The sequence below is a fragment of the Lolium perenne genome, chromosome 7 (assembly GCF_019359855.2).
Source record: "Lolium perenne isolate Kyuss_39 chromosome 7, Kyuss_2.0, whole genome shotgun sequence".
Lineage (NCBI taxonomy): Eukaryota > Viridiplantae > Streptophyta > Magnoliopsida > Poales > Poaceae > Lolium > Lolium perenne.
Genome location: NC_067250.2, coordinates 25,749,785 through 25,763,111, shown reverse-complemented (window position 1 = coordinate 25,763,111; position 13,327 = coordinate 25,749,785). Strand labels below are relative to the sequence as shown.

Sequence of the window (13,327 nt, the reverse complement as noted above, 5' to 3'; positions counted from 1 at the left end):
CACAGGAAAGCACAAGCAAGCCAAGCATATGATAGTCCAACGACATGAAAAACAATTGTCTCGACCTCCACGTCCACGTTCAATACAAACGCTGAAACTTCAGCACAAAGCCTAAACCCCACTTGCTAATACGCGGGGAACTCGGGATCGACGTCATGTGCCCAAGACTGGAGGCCACCGACTATGTCCTTCGTGGAATGAAAGCCCTTCTCACGAAGAAGCTGCACGGCACTCTGCGAGTCATTGCCTCTCCTGCAGACCACGTACACAGCAGGTTGTCCGTCCGAGGAATCCATCATCTTCTTCAGTGAGGTCTCGAGCATAGGCAGTTTCTCCGCCAGAGCAGAGAGTGGTATATTCAGAGACCGAGGAAGTGAAACTATTTGGAAGTGATGAGCGGGCCGTACATCCAGCAGCACATGAGGTTCGCCCTTGTCGATCAGACTTTTGTACTCTGTGCAAGTGATGCGGGCACTCTCTGGTAGCAGGTTCAGGCTCGGCGCCGACTGCATTAATCAGAAAAATAGGTGAAATGTCATAACTTCTTAATCTGACAAAGTGATTTAGTAGTGGAAAAACTAGGCTAGTAAGATTTTGTTACTAGCATTCATGTGAGGACCTACACTATTCAAATTCACTTTTATCACTCTCTGAACTCAAACATAATTCAGCTAGCTTAATCTAAACTGGGCCCGAGGTTCCGCCGCAAAAAGAAAAGGAAGTAAACTGGACATAGAATGCCTTATGGCATCTCACAAACTCATATTCGAACTCAGTGTCGAGGTACTAGAGGACGCTCATAAAATGCTTTCAGTGCACATCTGTGTTGGACTATCACTCCACATCTGTGTATGGGACTACAAATTAGCGAAAATTGCCCAGTAGGGAAGCCCTGTTGGTTTATAGTGAGCATCTTCTGTAACACTTGCTAAACACTGGGTGCTAAGCTAGCTAATAAGTTCCAGCCTTTAACTCCAGTTAGAAAGACAATACTAAAACATGCAATTTATAACTCCCTTTGTTTACAAAAAATACCGATCACAGTAAAGAAAAATTATGAAGTCAATGTTCTGAGGCCCGCTTAACTATTACTCCCTCTGTTCCTAAATATAAGATGTTTTGGCAGCTCAAATTGAACTGTCAAAGCATCTTATATTTAGGAACAGAGGAAGTAAAATCAAGCCAGAATCTCAATACAGGAAGGAAAACTTACCTTGTCAGACATCGGGGATTGTGTGAAGCTCTCATAATCAAACTTCTGAAAATCTTCTTGCGTGAAAACAGAATTTTCAGCACATATGCTGCAAACAGGCGAGCTTCCTCGAATCTTAACCTACAGGAATTAGAAGATTTGATAATGAAATACATAGAATTTGTTTAGTATAAATCAAGCAGAATAAGAACAGTTTATAAGCAGGTTTGAACTTATCCTCTGTATGCTTATCCTCAAGAAACTGATACAGATTCAAAAGATCAAACATGGCTAGTGCAGGATGAGCTGACTGGTCATAATCTATTATGCATATACCAACCCAAGTACCCAACTAATTCTGTTACAGCTTACAATCTCCACATAAACACCAAATTTCTTAAAAAATCATTTTCAGATAATCGTAGCTATGGCTAGACTGGTTCTACTATAGAAAAAGATAATGAAGAGAACATTTAAGTTGTGGCAAACAGCATATAGCGCTTGTACCCTTGTCTGTGCTGCAGCAGCTGTAAATATAAGACTATCATGTTCAGTGTACTCGCACACGAGGAATAAACTGCAAAGTACAGATTCTTCCTTATCAAAATGCACATGAACTACAATGTGTATACTCACAGATGACTCAGATGGAAAGTAGAATTTATCAACTATTTTTTACAATCCTAATTTATGGAAAGGGTAGTACAACTAGTAAATACCGCATCTCAAACCAATCTAGGCGCATCGCCAACCCCTTGTTTCGAGGGTTTCTTCCGGGTAAGCATCATACTGCCTAGATCGCATCTTGCGATCTAGGCAGTATACGTTTATTCGTTCTTCATGCGTTGCTCGTGCTGAAGCCTTGTTGATGGCGAGCAACGTAGTTATCATAGATGTGTTAGGGTTAGCATTGTTTTACCACGATACTGCCAAAAGTAGTTATCATAGATGTACAGTATGGAAATGAAAAGGGTCAGGGTTGCATAAGGAGTAATAGTCCAAAAGTAGAGAAACCTACGATTCTAATACGAGTAGATAATGCATCAAAGAGTAGCATTCTTCCAGATAGAGGTTCACCAACACCAGTTGCAACCTTTATAGCCTCTAGAGCTTGCATGCAGCCAATTACTCCCGGAACTAGTCAACAAAAAGTAGTGAGCCTACAGTAGAAACTAGTTATGAACAAAAAAGATATGAAGCCCATATTGCATATAATAAGCACAGCATACATACATCCTACTTCGTGCCATTTTTTAGAGCTACAGTGGTAAATGTGTGCTCTATACAAAAGGAAGCATTATTTTCTGAAACAATCTAAGCACATGATAGCAAAGGTGGGAATAATAAATTTTGAAATTACATTATATGTTCGATGAGTAATAACTTAATTAATCATGATTTCATTTGTTTCCATAACAGATAGTTATGTATGCACACATACCCAGACAATGTTTACAGTGAATACTATACTTCATGCTATTTCGTACATCGGTGTGCTGTTGTTATGCCATGAACATCATTTACTAGGCTACTTACCAACCCCAAGAACACCGCTGTCCGAGCATCTCTGGCAAGCTGCCACGGGTGGTGGATTTGGAAAAAGACACCGGTAGCATGGACTTCCATTATGATGATAAACAGTCAGCTATTCAAGACATCAATAAATGAGTACAAATAATACTAAGGCGGGCAATCAAAATACAAGATCTTTTGCAAGAAAGGACATTACCTGTCCTTCTAAACCTAATGCTGCACCAGATATAAGAGGCTGCACGAACCAAATAACATGTCATCATTTGATTAACGAAAGCCAGTGCAAGTGAAATACACATAAATATTTTTTGTGCAATCTAATGCATAAAAACCTAGGAGGAGGCTTGCTAACCACTAACATGACACAACAGACAATCAGGATTACAAGATTGTGAAGTATTAGAGCATGACTGATAATAAAAGAAAACAAAAGTGTGTTACCTTGTTTAGCAATACACAACAATCACTGATCATGTACCGAGTAGGAAGGTTGTCTGTTGCATCAACAACTATGTCATATCTGTGCTAGTTTAGTGTTGAAAACAAGAGTATTGATTTTTTTATAGATATGGTGTTCCTTTGCTGATCAAATCAGATTACTGAAGGATACTTTGTCACAACCTCCAAGGCATTGCTTGGTTTCAAAGTATGATGATGCTCTACCACCTGAATAGATGAATTAATCCTGAATTCAAACAGCACAACCGAAATTAGTTAGACAGAAGCTTCAAATGTGAAAAAAAAAGAGTTTTTATTTGCCATAAACATCATTTAAAATGGGGCACGGCTACATAAAATTTGTTTTAGAGGACGGTATCTTACGCACGGCAAGCATCAGCTGCTGACTTCACTTTTGATCTTCCAATATATGCTTCTTGGTGGATTATCTAAGAGAACATTTGAGAGAAAATATATAGTATCATTAATGGTATGCCACATGACTATTAGATATTCGATATAGCATCAGTTTCCGATGGGCAGTTCTGTTCAGCGGGTCCATTTTTATCAAGCAAAGTTCTCCAAGTGACTTGGAATTTTATACCTCCCTCGGTCCAAAAATGGATGTATCTGGTGGGCAATTATTTTGAACTGGAGGGAGTAGATAATATCCCTACAAGTGAATTAGAATTTCGCCAACTTCCTAACTTACATCCTTCAGTTTTGTTTTGAGATAGCATGGCCACCAACATAAGTCAGAAGGTTGAAAATATAAGGATTACATGACAGAAGGTAAGAGGAGCATCCTAAATCATCTGTACCTGTCGATGGAGGTTGTTAAGCTCAACATCATCACCATCAACAATGCCCAAGACCCCTAGGAAGATAGCAGGTAAAGCAGTATGTCAGTGACAAACAAGAACTGCGTCGCCTAAGAGAAACATCCAAGTTCATAATAGCCAAAACGGCTTGAGAAGCAACAGGCACGAGCGTTAGTTACCAACACCACAAGCTGCTAGATACAGCGCTACGGGCGAGCCCAATCCTCCGGCGCCGACCACCAAAATCGACGAGCCGGAGAGCTTCCGCTGGCCTACAGCATCGTTGGCAAAGCGTCAGAGGCGATAACGAGCTGGTCCTAGCATATGGCACTGCAGGTGTACCGTAGGTTGAGCTGAGCTGACTAACCTTGGACTCCGAAGTCGGGAAGGAGGAGGTGGCGGCTGTACCGATAGATCATGTCCGCCGGGAGGGCGTCATCCTGCGCGAATCCACGGCGGGCCTGGCACGCGCCGCCGCACGCGTCCTCTCCTGCGGGCGAGGCAGGGGCGGCGGAGCCGGTCTGGAGCTCCGACTCCAGCAGTCGTATGCGGATGTCTAGCTCATCCCTCTCCGCCCTCAGCCTCTCCAGCTCCCGCTCCGCCGTCTTCCTGCTCCTCCCCACCCCGCCGCCGCCGCCGTCCATCTCGCCGCAGCTCGATACCTCTCTGCCGGCCCCGTCGCGCTAACTTTTCTCAATGGGCCAACCAATCAGTTGACTATCTTGGGCCTGAGCAACCCTACGTCGGTTGGGCCCACGAAGAAGCGAACTGAGGCCCGGCCCTTTAAAAGAGGTAACCAACCCAACTTGAGGAAAAAGACAGCCCGATAGCTCGTCGTCTTCTCTCTCTCTCTCTCTCGCTGCCCATCGGCGACTGCAGCGGCGGCGGCGGAGATGGCGCACCGGCTGCTCCGGGACGCGCAGGCGGACGGGTGGGAGCGGTCCGACTTCCCCATCATCTGCGAGTCATGCCTCGGCGACAACCCCTACGTCCGCATGGTACGAATCGTGCCCACCCTCCCCCCAAACCCTAACCCTATCTTGCTGATTCGCGTGCCTGGTTGTGGTTCTGCCGGTGTTGGCGCGATTGGCCCGCCCCGTGGCCATATGCTTGGTCTGAGACGAAGCTAGGTGTCTGATTGTGCGCTGGGGAGTAGATCGGAGACGAAACTAGTGTCTGTTTAGCTCTGCGATATGGGTTGTTGTAGCTGTTGTGTTTTAAGATATTTTTTTACTATAAGGAACATGTCAAGTTTCGTACGGTGTGATAATTTGTCCCCACTGTTATATCAGTAATTCAGTAGGATGGGTGATTTGGATGTAAGCAAGTTAACTAGTAGCTAGCTAAACAGGAAGAAACTATCAAATACAAGGCATAGTGTATGTGTCCAAGCCAAGAGATGTGGACTTGGTACATCTAATGCGCCTTGTTCTGCATCTAATCTGCTTTCAGTTCTTCATGAATATAACTAGTTTTCTTGTTTGTCTTGGCAGTTGAAAGCAGATTATGACAAGGAATGTAAAATCTGTGCGCGCCCTTTTACTGTTTTCCGTTGGAGACCTGGTCGGGATGCAAGGTATAAGAAGACAGAGATCTGCCAGACGTGCTGCAAGTTGAAAAACGTCTGCCAGGTCTGCCTGCTAGACCTTGAGTATGGTCTACCGGTTCAGGTTCGGGATACTGCGCTCGCGATCAATTCGAATGACGCAATTCCAAGGAGTGATGTCAACCGCGAGTACTTTGCAGAAGAGCATGATCGCAAGGTATTTTTTTATTTTTCATAGCTTAATTTTGCTGCCATCTTGACTAAATAAATGTGATTCTTCTTATAACTCAGCACTAATTTTCCATATCCCCTCTTATCATTTCTACTGCGTTAAATATGTCTATCCAAGTCACTTGTTTTATGAATTGATGGCACTAGAAGAATCAATGGGCTTTGTGATCTACCTTAATTTGATCTTTAACAATGTGAAATAGATGCACTTAAAAGTATATGGATAAATAGTAATAAGCACTATATATTGTAATAATTGCACTCTAATCCGCCATAAGGACCTGCGCATTCTATGCTTATCTCTCCCGTGATCACTTGGCTGCTATGCACGAGTCTTGAATCTATGATTAGTTGTTCCTAATGGAAGTTCGTGCTTTATATGAATGTAGGCTGCAGCTGGCATAGACTATGATTCTTCATATGGAAAGGCCCGTCCAAATGATACCATTCTGAAGCTTCAGAGGACATCGCCGTATTACAAGAGGAACCGAGCTCATGTTTGCAGTTTCTTTGTGCGCGGTGAGTGTACTAGAGGCGCTGAGTGCCCATATCGCCATGAGATGCCTGAGACTGGGGAGTTATCCCAGCAGAATATCAAAGATCGTTACTATGGGTATGTCATTTGATTCTGCATGCAAAACTTTTACTTACATGCTTTTAGCTCTCAAACAGATATAAGTGTACTACATTTGGAGGTAGTTCATTCATGATCATTATGCGTGAGTTAAAACTTTGGCAGACATAGGAACCTCAGACCTAGTTTAGACATTCACTCATGCATCCACAAACCTTGTTTTTGGAATGTTTCGAACTTTCGATGCATAATTATACATGGAGTTAAAGATTTTATTATATTTTATTTAACTTTATATACTCATATCACTATATCACTAATTCTCGTGTCCATAAAATTGTAGCATATTTCTTTTGGAGTGTTGCAACAAGCCAAGAACAATTGGTATCTTACAATTATATGTGTTTTTAGTAGTCTTGGACCTTAACTGACATATCCTCTACTGTATTGACCATTAATTTCTAGTTTGATTCGACAAGGAGATGGCACAGCTAAACTTAAATATACTATCTCCATCCCAAAGCTTAAGGCTTATTTTTTTTTGAAAACTCAAACCAAGTGAAATTTGGCCAAACTTTTAGAAGAATCTATCAACAAATATAATATTTTGTAGATACCATACGAAAATATATTTCATTATGTATCTAATGATATTGATTTTGTATTTTGCATATTAATGGTTTTTGGTAAAACTTAATCAAACTTGACATAGTTTGACTTTCTAAAAATAATATAAGCCTTAAGCTTTGGGATGGAGGTAGTATTACTGTAATAGTTTCTGATGGTGGAAACAGCATCTGCAGGATTAATGAACCTAACATGAATTAATATTAGTGGGTGCATGTATGAAATTTTCATGTATTTGGGCCATGGAGCTATCCAAACTTAGATGATGTAGCTCTTTATAACATGGTATCAAATCACTGAGGCATCATACATCAACCTCTTGAGTTGGATTGAGTAGATGAATTGTTCCTTGTAGATTGTTGGGTGAACATCTTGATCTGCCCACTTTACATGTTCTTTGGTTTGGTTTCTGATCTTCCCTTGTTATTCTTTGCAGCGTTAATGATCCAGTTGCCATGAAACTTTTGGGTAAGGCAGGTGAGATGCCATCCCTGGCACCACCCGATGATGAGACTATAAGGACCCTCTACATTGGTGGACTTGATAACAGAGTCAGTGAGCAGGATTTGAGGGATCAGTTCTATGCACATGGTGAGATTGAATCCATCAGGATGGTAATCCAACGTGCTTGTGCATTTGTGACATACACAACAAGAGAAGGCGCTGAGAAAGCTGCAGAGGAGCTTGCAAACAAGCTAGTTATCAAGGGTGTGCGCCTGAAGCTCATGTGGGGCAAGCCTCAAGCACAAAGGCCAGATGGTGATGATGCTGGGAGGCAAGGTCATGTTTCCCATGGAGGGTTGCTCCCTAGGGCAGTTATATCTCAGCAACATAGTGGTGACCAGCCTCAGCCTCCTGGGATGGAGGGCCAGCATCAAGTGGCGCCAACATCGCACTACTTCAATATCCCAGCACCGCCAGGAGCGGAGCAGCGGATGTACCCTTCAATGGACCCCCAGAGGATGGGTGCTGTAGTCAGGTCACAAGAGGGCGATGGCAAACCAGGGCCACAGCATGCTGGGCAAGGTCAGCCATCTAGCAGCTCGGGACAGGGCTATCCTATGCGGCCGCAGGCACCTTACTACCCTGGTGGTCAGCAGTACCCTCCGTACTACCCACCATATGGCGGCGGTTACATGCCTCCACCTCGCATGCCGTACCCGCCCCAGTATCCTCCGTACCAGCCAATGCTGCCGCAGTCAGCACAACCACAAGCGAGCTCATCCCAGCAGCCAGCAACACCAGGGCAACAGCAGGCTCAGGCCCCTCCTACTCAGCAGCCAGCCGCCCAGAACTGAAGTCCTCTATTAGAAATGTTGAACTGAAGGCGATTGTAACCCCTGCTGGTTACCAGCCTTTTGTATTCCAAATTTGTGATTAGCAGTGAACGTTTGCAGTAGTATTGTTTATCTGAATCTAAAGCTGACAGCTATACTGGATTTATCCGGCCTACAAGATTTTGTTTTGTCAATTTGGAAATTCCTCTTTACCCCCCAAGTCATGTTTCAGTATATTCTTGTATTTCGGAATGAGATGCCAGTTCATTCAGGTGTATAATTAGCATATACTACGTATGCTATTGCTGGTTACTTAATTTGTGTTATCAGCTTGTGACTCAATTTTGGAAAATAAATGATACAGGCACTGCACCTCTCGAAGACATGGTGTCATGGATCACGTCTTACGCAGGCACAAGGACCCGGTAAACACGCACACCGTTGACTAGTAGCATGTTTGGCTGTCATCACCGATCGTGGTATGATTCTAATGAACTGTAGCGTCGGTTTAAAATTAATTGACACTCTTTTTTGTGTCGCAAATGCGACAAGCCACAGTTTCTGACTTTCTGTAGTGACCTATATGAAATGTCAGATAAGAGCAACTCTAACAGAGCCCGTAAATCCCGCCGGAACCGAACTTTTTCGGTGGATTTACGGGTTCGGGCTGAAACTGGCGCAGATCAGCGCCCGAAAAAGTGGGCCAGCCCGAATACGGAGTTCAGGGGCCCGAACATTACACCGCACGACCCCTATTAAAAGGGATCGCGGAGGGGAGTTCGGTTCGCAAACCCTACTCCCCTCCGCGGTCTCCTCTCCCTCCGCCGCCGCCAGACCCCCGCTCCGACAAGCAATCGACGGCGGAATAGCCACCAATCACCCACCCACCGCCGCGCGATGGCCTCCCGTGGAGGAGCCGCAGGTTTGGGCGGCGGCGATTCGCCGCCGCGTCCGCCCTTCTTCCGCAGCGAGGCGGAGCGGCGGAAGTGGAACCGCAGCGAGGGTGCGCGCAAGCGTAGCGCTCGCCGGTGGACCAACTGGGGGCTCACGCCCCCAGGGAAGCTCGCCCGCTACGCCAACCAGGCGGAGAGCTCCTCCTCCGGGCAGTCCAGCCGCGCTCCGCGGCTGCCCGTGGCGCCGAGCGACGAGGAGGACGGCCTCGTCCCCGCGCGCTCTCCAACCTTGTCGGCCGGGGACTACGTCCACGGTAGCGACGAGGAGGACGCGGTGATGGCGCAGACGATCGCCATCTGCGAGGCGGAGGCGAGGGCCCGCTTCCGCCGTGAAGAAGCCGACGCCGTCCGCCAGGTACGGGAGTACGAGGCGGCCCGCCGGGAGGCCCGCGTCCGCAAGGTCAAGCTCGAAATAGTCGAGCTTGACAGGGACGAGGCGTGAAGTCTGCACGCCGCCGACGATCTCCGCCAGCACCGGCACCGCCGCGCGAGCCATAGCTAGTAGGCCGCATTTTGCTCATTTTAGCTAGGTTAGGTTGCCGGTGTACTAGTATAATGTCAATTCCTCGCAGTATGTATGTATCGATGCGCAATTGACGCATCTATTTCATGTATGAACTATGATCATCGCCTTCAACTTACCCGCGCCAATTCGAATTCCAGTTTTCAGTTTTGTTTTACGGGTTCTATTCTGCGGCACTGCGAAATTGGACAGAAGTTGCGTTTTCGGTGAACTGAATTCGCGCTTTTCAGTTTGCCTTTTTTCGGGCTCTGCTAGAGATGCTCTAAGGGGCAAAATTGTGACAGGCCGCAACTGCGGCTGCTATCAATAGACAATATGTGCCCCTTATAACGATTTTTGGTGGTTGTGTTAAATATTTTTCCAACCATTATTTATTAGTCGCGATAAGTGAAGCTACTCCCTCCCTCCGTTCGCAATTACCATTTTGCGCTAAAAAAAAATCATTTGTGAAGACAAACTTTTTTGTCTTCCACGGAATCTTCCACGTTGTCCCATGACACAGTCGAAAAAGAGGAAAGTCGTTGCCTACCATTATCCTTGTGCCCAACTGCAAGATGCCACACATAACTGCATCAGTCCATGTGACTATCACCCGTGAGAGTGCCAAACGCTAGTCGCCCACAGGAATTTCACCGGATCCAGAGAGACTGGCGAGTCGACCAAGCCACTAGCCCCTCAACACCACCACTTGTAGCGACGCCGAGATGGAGAAAAATCAGAGGCAAATTATTCTAATACGGTGCGATCTCCTCCATAGAAACAACGGTCAAAGAAAGCACTTGGCCAACCCTAACTGTAGGCCGGAGTCGACATTTCGGGGTTCCTACCGCCTCTCGTCGGTGCAGTAGTCGACAGAGGCGGCAGGGATCGGCGGCTAGCCGGTGTACTTGGGGGCACATGGGATCGCCGCTGGATTCTCTTTTTTGAGAGTGGTTCATGAGACAATCGGATCTAGCGAGCCCGTGCGCTTCGACATCGCCTCCAATGAGTTGAGAGGTCATTGGACTCCCACAATTTTGTGTTGGAATAAAAAAAAACATTTATGATTCTAAGAAAAACTTTTTTGGCTGCAACGGAATAGGTTGTGGTATTCTTCTTCGTGGGCATGCTAAAGGCGTGCCAAAGCTCTATAGAAGGAGACAAAAGTAATTTACAAGAACCCGCACCTGGATGCGAACATCTAGGGTGGCAACTCCACACACACCCACTAGCCTACTCTCGCGGCATGATTAGCCTCCGTTCGACCCACGCCAACTTCCATAGCTCGAACTCGTATTTGATTTGCCTCACAATCTGTTGCACATTGCGCTGCTGAGCAGTGTTGTTAAAGGCTTTGGCGTTCATTTGCTTCCACATAGTCCAAGCCGTGAGAATGGCCAGGGTATCGAACCATTTCATGTCCTTCTTGTGCACTAGCTCCCTAGCGACATCCCACCATGTGCGTAGTGTGTTGTCCATGCTTGGTTTAACAATATTCAGGCATGCCGCCACCAAGCACTCAAACCAAACCTGGCGCGAGTAAGGACACTGCATAAGGACGTGATCCACAGTGTCCTCGTCCTGCAATAGGTGAAGCAAGCCTCCGTGTTCTCCTATAGGCCATGTCTTTGTCGTCTGTCCGAGGTCCAAAGCCTGTATCTGAGAGCCAACCAGCAGAAGATCTTGCATTTGAGTGGGGCTAGCGATCTCCAAAGGGGAATGTACATGTTGAACTTCTCCTCTCCGTGACAAAGCAAAGGAATAGTCGTGCCAATCCACTTGAAGGAGTCTTGCTGCATATTGTCTCTGTGTACCGAATCAACTGCCCCCCAAAAACTTATAGGTTGTGGTATTCAATTGGGAATTCCATAGTTTTCATTCCATGCCTAACTATAATTCCTTCCGGTACCATGTTATTTCTGTCTATTTGCCAAATAAAATGATATCATCAATGTCAAATGAAGTGAAATGATGGTTGCCGAATGAGCTGTAAAATTTAATAGAGTGTGGAGTGTTCAGAGTATATAACTTGGATAAATTATGGTGTTTTTTTTTGTATAACACGTGAGTCTTGCTAGTACCATACATGCACATGTTAAGTCAAGTCCCTATTACCCTATAATACACATGCACGAGTGATACCCCTCCGGTTTTGTATACAAGACCACTACTTCCTCTGTCTTGGTTTAACAGACATGCACATAGTTTGAATTTTTTGCTTTGACTATTATTTTGGTCAATAAAATTCAGGATATATGTCAAAAATGTTATATCATTTGAAACCTTTTCAAATATGAATTTAATGGTGTAGATTTTGTAGATATATAATATATATTTTGTTAACTAAATTAATGGTCAAACTTTGTCTTAACCTATGTGTGCGCATGTTAAACCGAGACGGAGAGAGTATCTCATTTTTCATCAGATACTAAAGAAACAAAGTTAACTAATAAATAGCACAACTAATTTTGTGATTTTTTATTAAGTGCTAATAAACATGTTGCATGTGATGCATCGTTCTCTCTAATTACATGCAACAGTACAATTAATGAGAACTTTTGTATGAGATAAAAATATAATCATTTCTTCTCGATAAATGGTAATGACCTTATATAGTTGCAAATTGTATTTCAATAGTGATCCACTATTCAAAACCAGAGGGAATATTGAACACTGAGACTCCACTTGTATTCAAAACTCGAGGAAATATCTATGTTCCAAGTGGCGCTCAAGGTAGTGGAAACAACCAAATTTAAGCTCAGAACAAAAACAATACTATTGCCTCAGTTCTAAAATAAGTGTTACAATTTCATCTAGACAGAAGTATATTTAGATGTATTTTAACATGTAGATATATGGATAGGGTGTTTCTGCGCCCGGGTGCATATGCACCCTTTATTTAAAATGCATTTTGAACATTTTTAAAAACACCAAAAAAATAAAATAAAAATCTCGTGTATATCTTGACAAAGTTGTTTCAGGAAGAACCGACATGTTTTGTGTCATATGTAGAAAAATACAATGCACAAAAAAAATCGGTTTTATGTGAAACTTTATGTGCGCACGTAGAACATGCCCTCTACATGCGAAAAAATTTCTAAATTCGTTGACCGGACGCATAGGATCTGTTTTGAGTTTCCCGTAGATATATCATACTTTTTATCTTTGAAAATTCGCAAATAATTATTCGAGGACGGTTGGAGAACTTAGAACGACGCATTATAAATACCCTTGGTCATTGGCGAAGCTTAGTGTAAGCGGGGGGGCCGTTGCCCCGCCCCCCACCCCCAGCTTTTTGCAAAGTTCTGAAGAATAATTTGTAGGGAGTGTTTAGATGCAGAAAAATTAGCATTTCGCCCCTCCAAACATTGATATTTTATCTTTCGCCCCCGCCACTGCCCTTGGTTAATCCCACGGTGGGCGTTCGGGTAAAAAAAACGTTAATCAACCTAATTACCACGGAGCAAAATCCTCTCTCTCTCTTTGCTGGCGGGGAATCGAATCAATCCGCCGGGGAAAAAAAGGAAAGGAGAAGAAAAAGAAGCTCGCCGTCGCACGCATCACATGAGATGAGAGGGTAAAATAACGGCCGCCCTGTCGCGCGCTGGTATGGTTGGGCAGCTTCCACCACTC

General features: G+C 44.5%; 2 protein-coding genes across 2 annotated transcripts; one reads left to right on the top strand and one right to left on the bottom strand.

Annotated features, from left to right (window-relative positions):
* Positions 1-29: 29 nt before the first annotated feature.
* On the bottom strand, positions 30-4,669 carry LOC127318048 (adenylyltransferase and sulfurtransferase MOCS3-1). The gene is made up of 11 exons (XM_051348665.2): positions 4,352-4,669; positions 4,164-4,256; positions 3,985-4,040; positions 3,548-3,612; positions 3,336-3,410; positions 3,167-3,245; positions 2,922-2,960; positions 2,729-2,837; positions 2,211-2,329; positions 1,214-1,333; positions 30-506 (listed from the first exon to the last, which is right to left on the bottom strand). Exons 1-11 carry the CDS (start codon positions 4,626-4,628, stop codon positions 126-128), a joined length of 1,413 nt encoding a protein of 470 aa, XP_051204625.1. The 5' UTR covers positions 4,629-4,669; the 3' UTR covers positions 30-125.
* A 127-nt stretch (positions 4,670-4,796) lies between these two features.
* Positions 4,797-8,433, top strand: LOC127318047 (zinc finger CCCH domain-containing protein 40). The gene is made up of 4 exons (XM_051348664.2): positions 4,797-4,982; positions 5,478-5,747; positions 6,151-6,374; positions 7,399-8,433. The coding sequence occupies exons 1-4, from the start codon at positions 4,878-4,880 to the stop codon at positions 8,258-8,260; spliced, it is 1,461 nt and encodes a 486-aa protein (XP_051204624.1). The 5' UTR covers positions 4,797-4,877; the 3' UTR covers positions 8,261-8,433.
* The last annotated feature ends 4,894 nt before the right edge of the window (positions 8,434-13,327 follow it).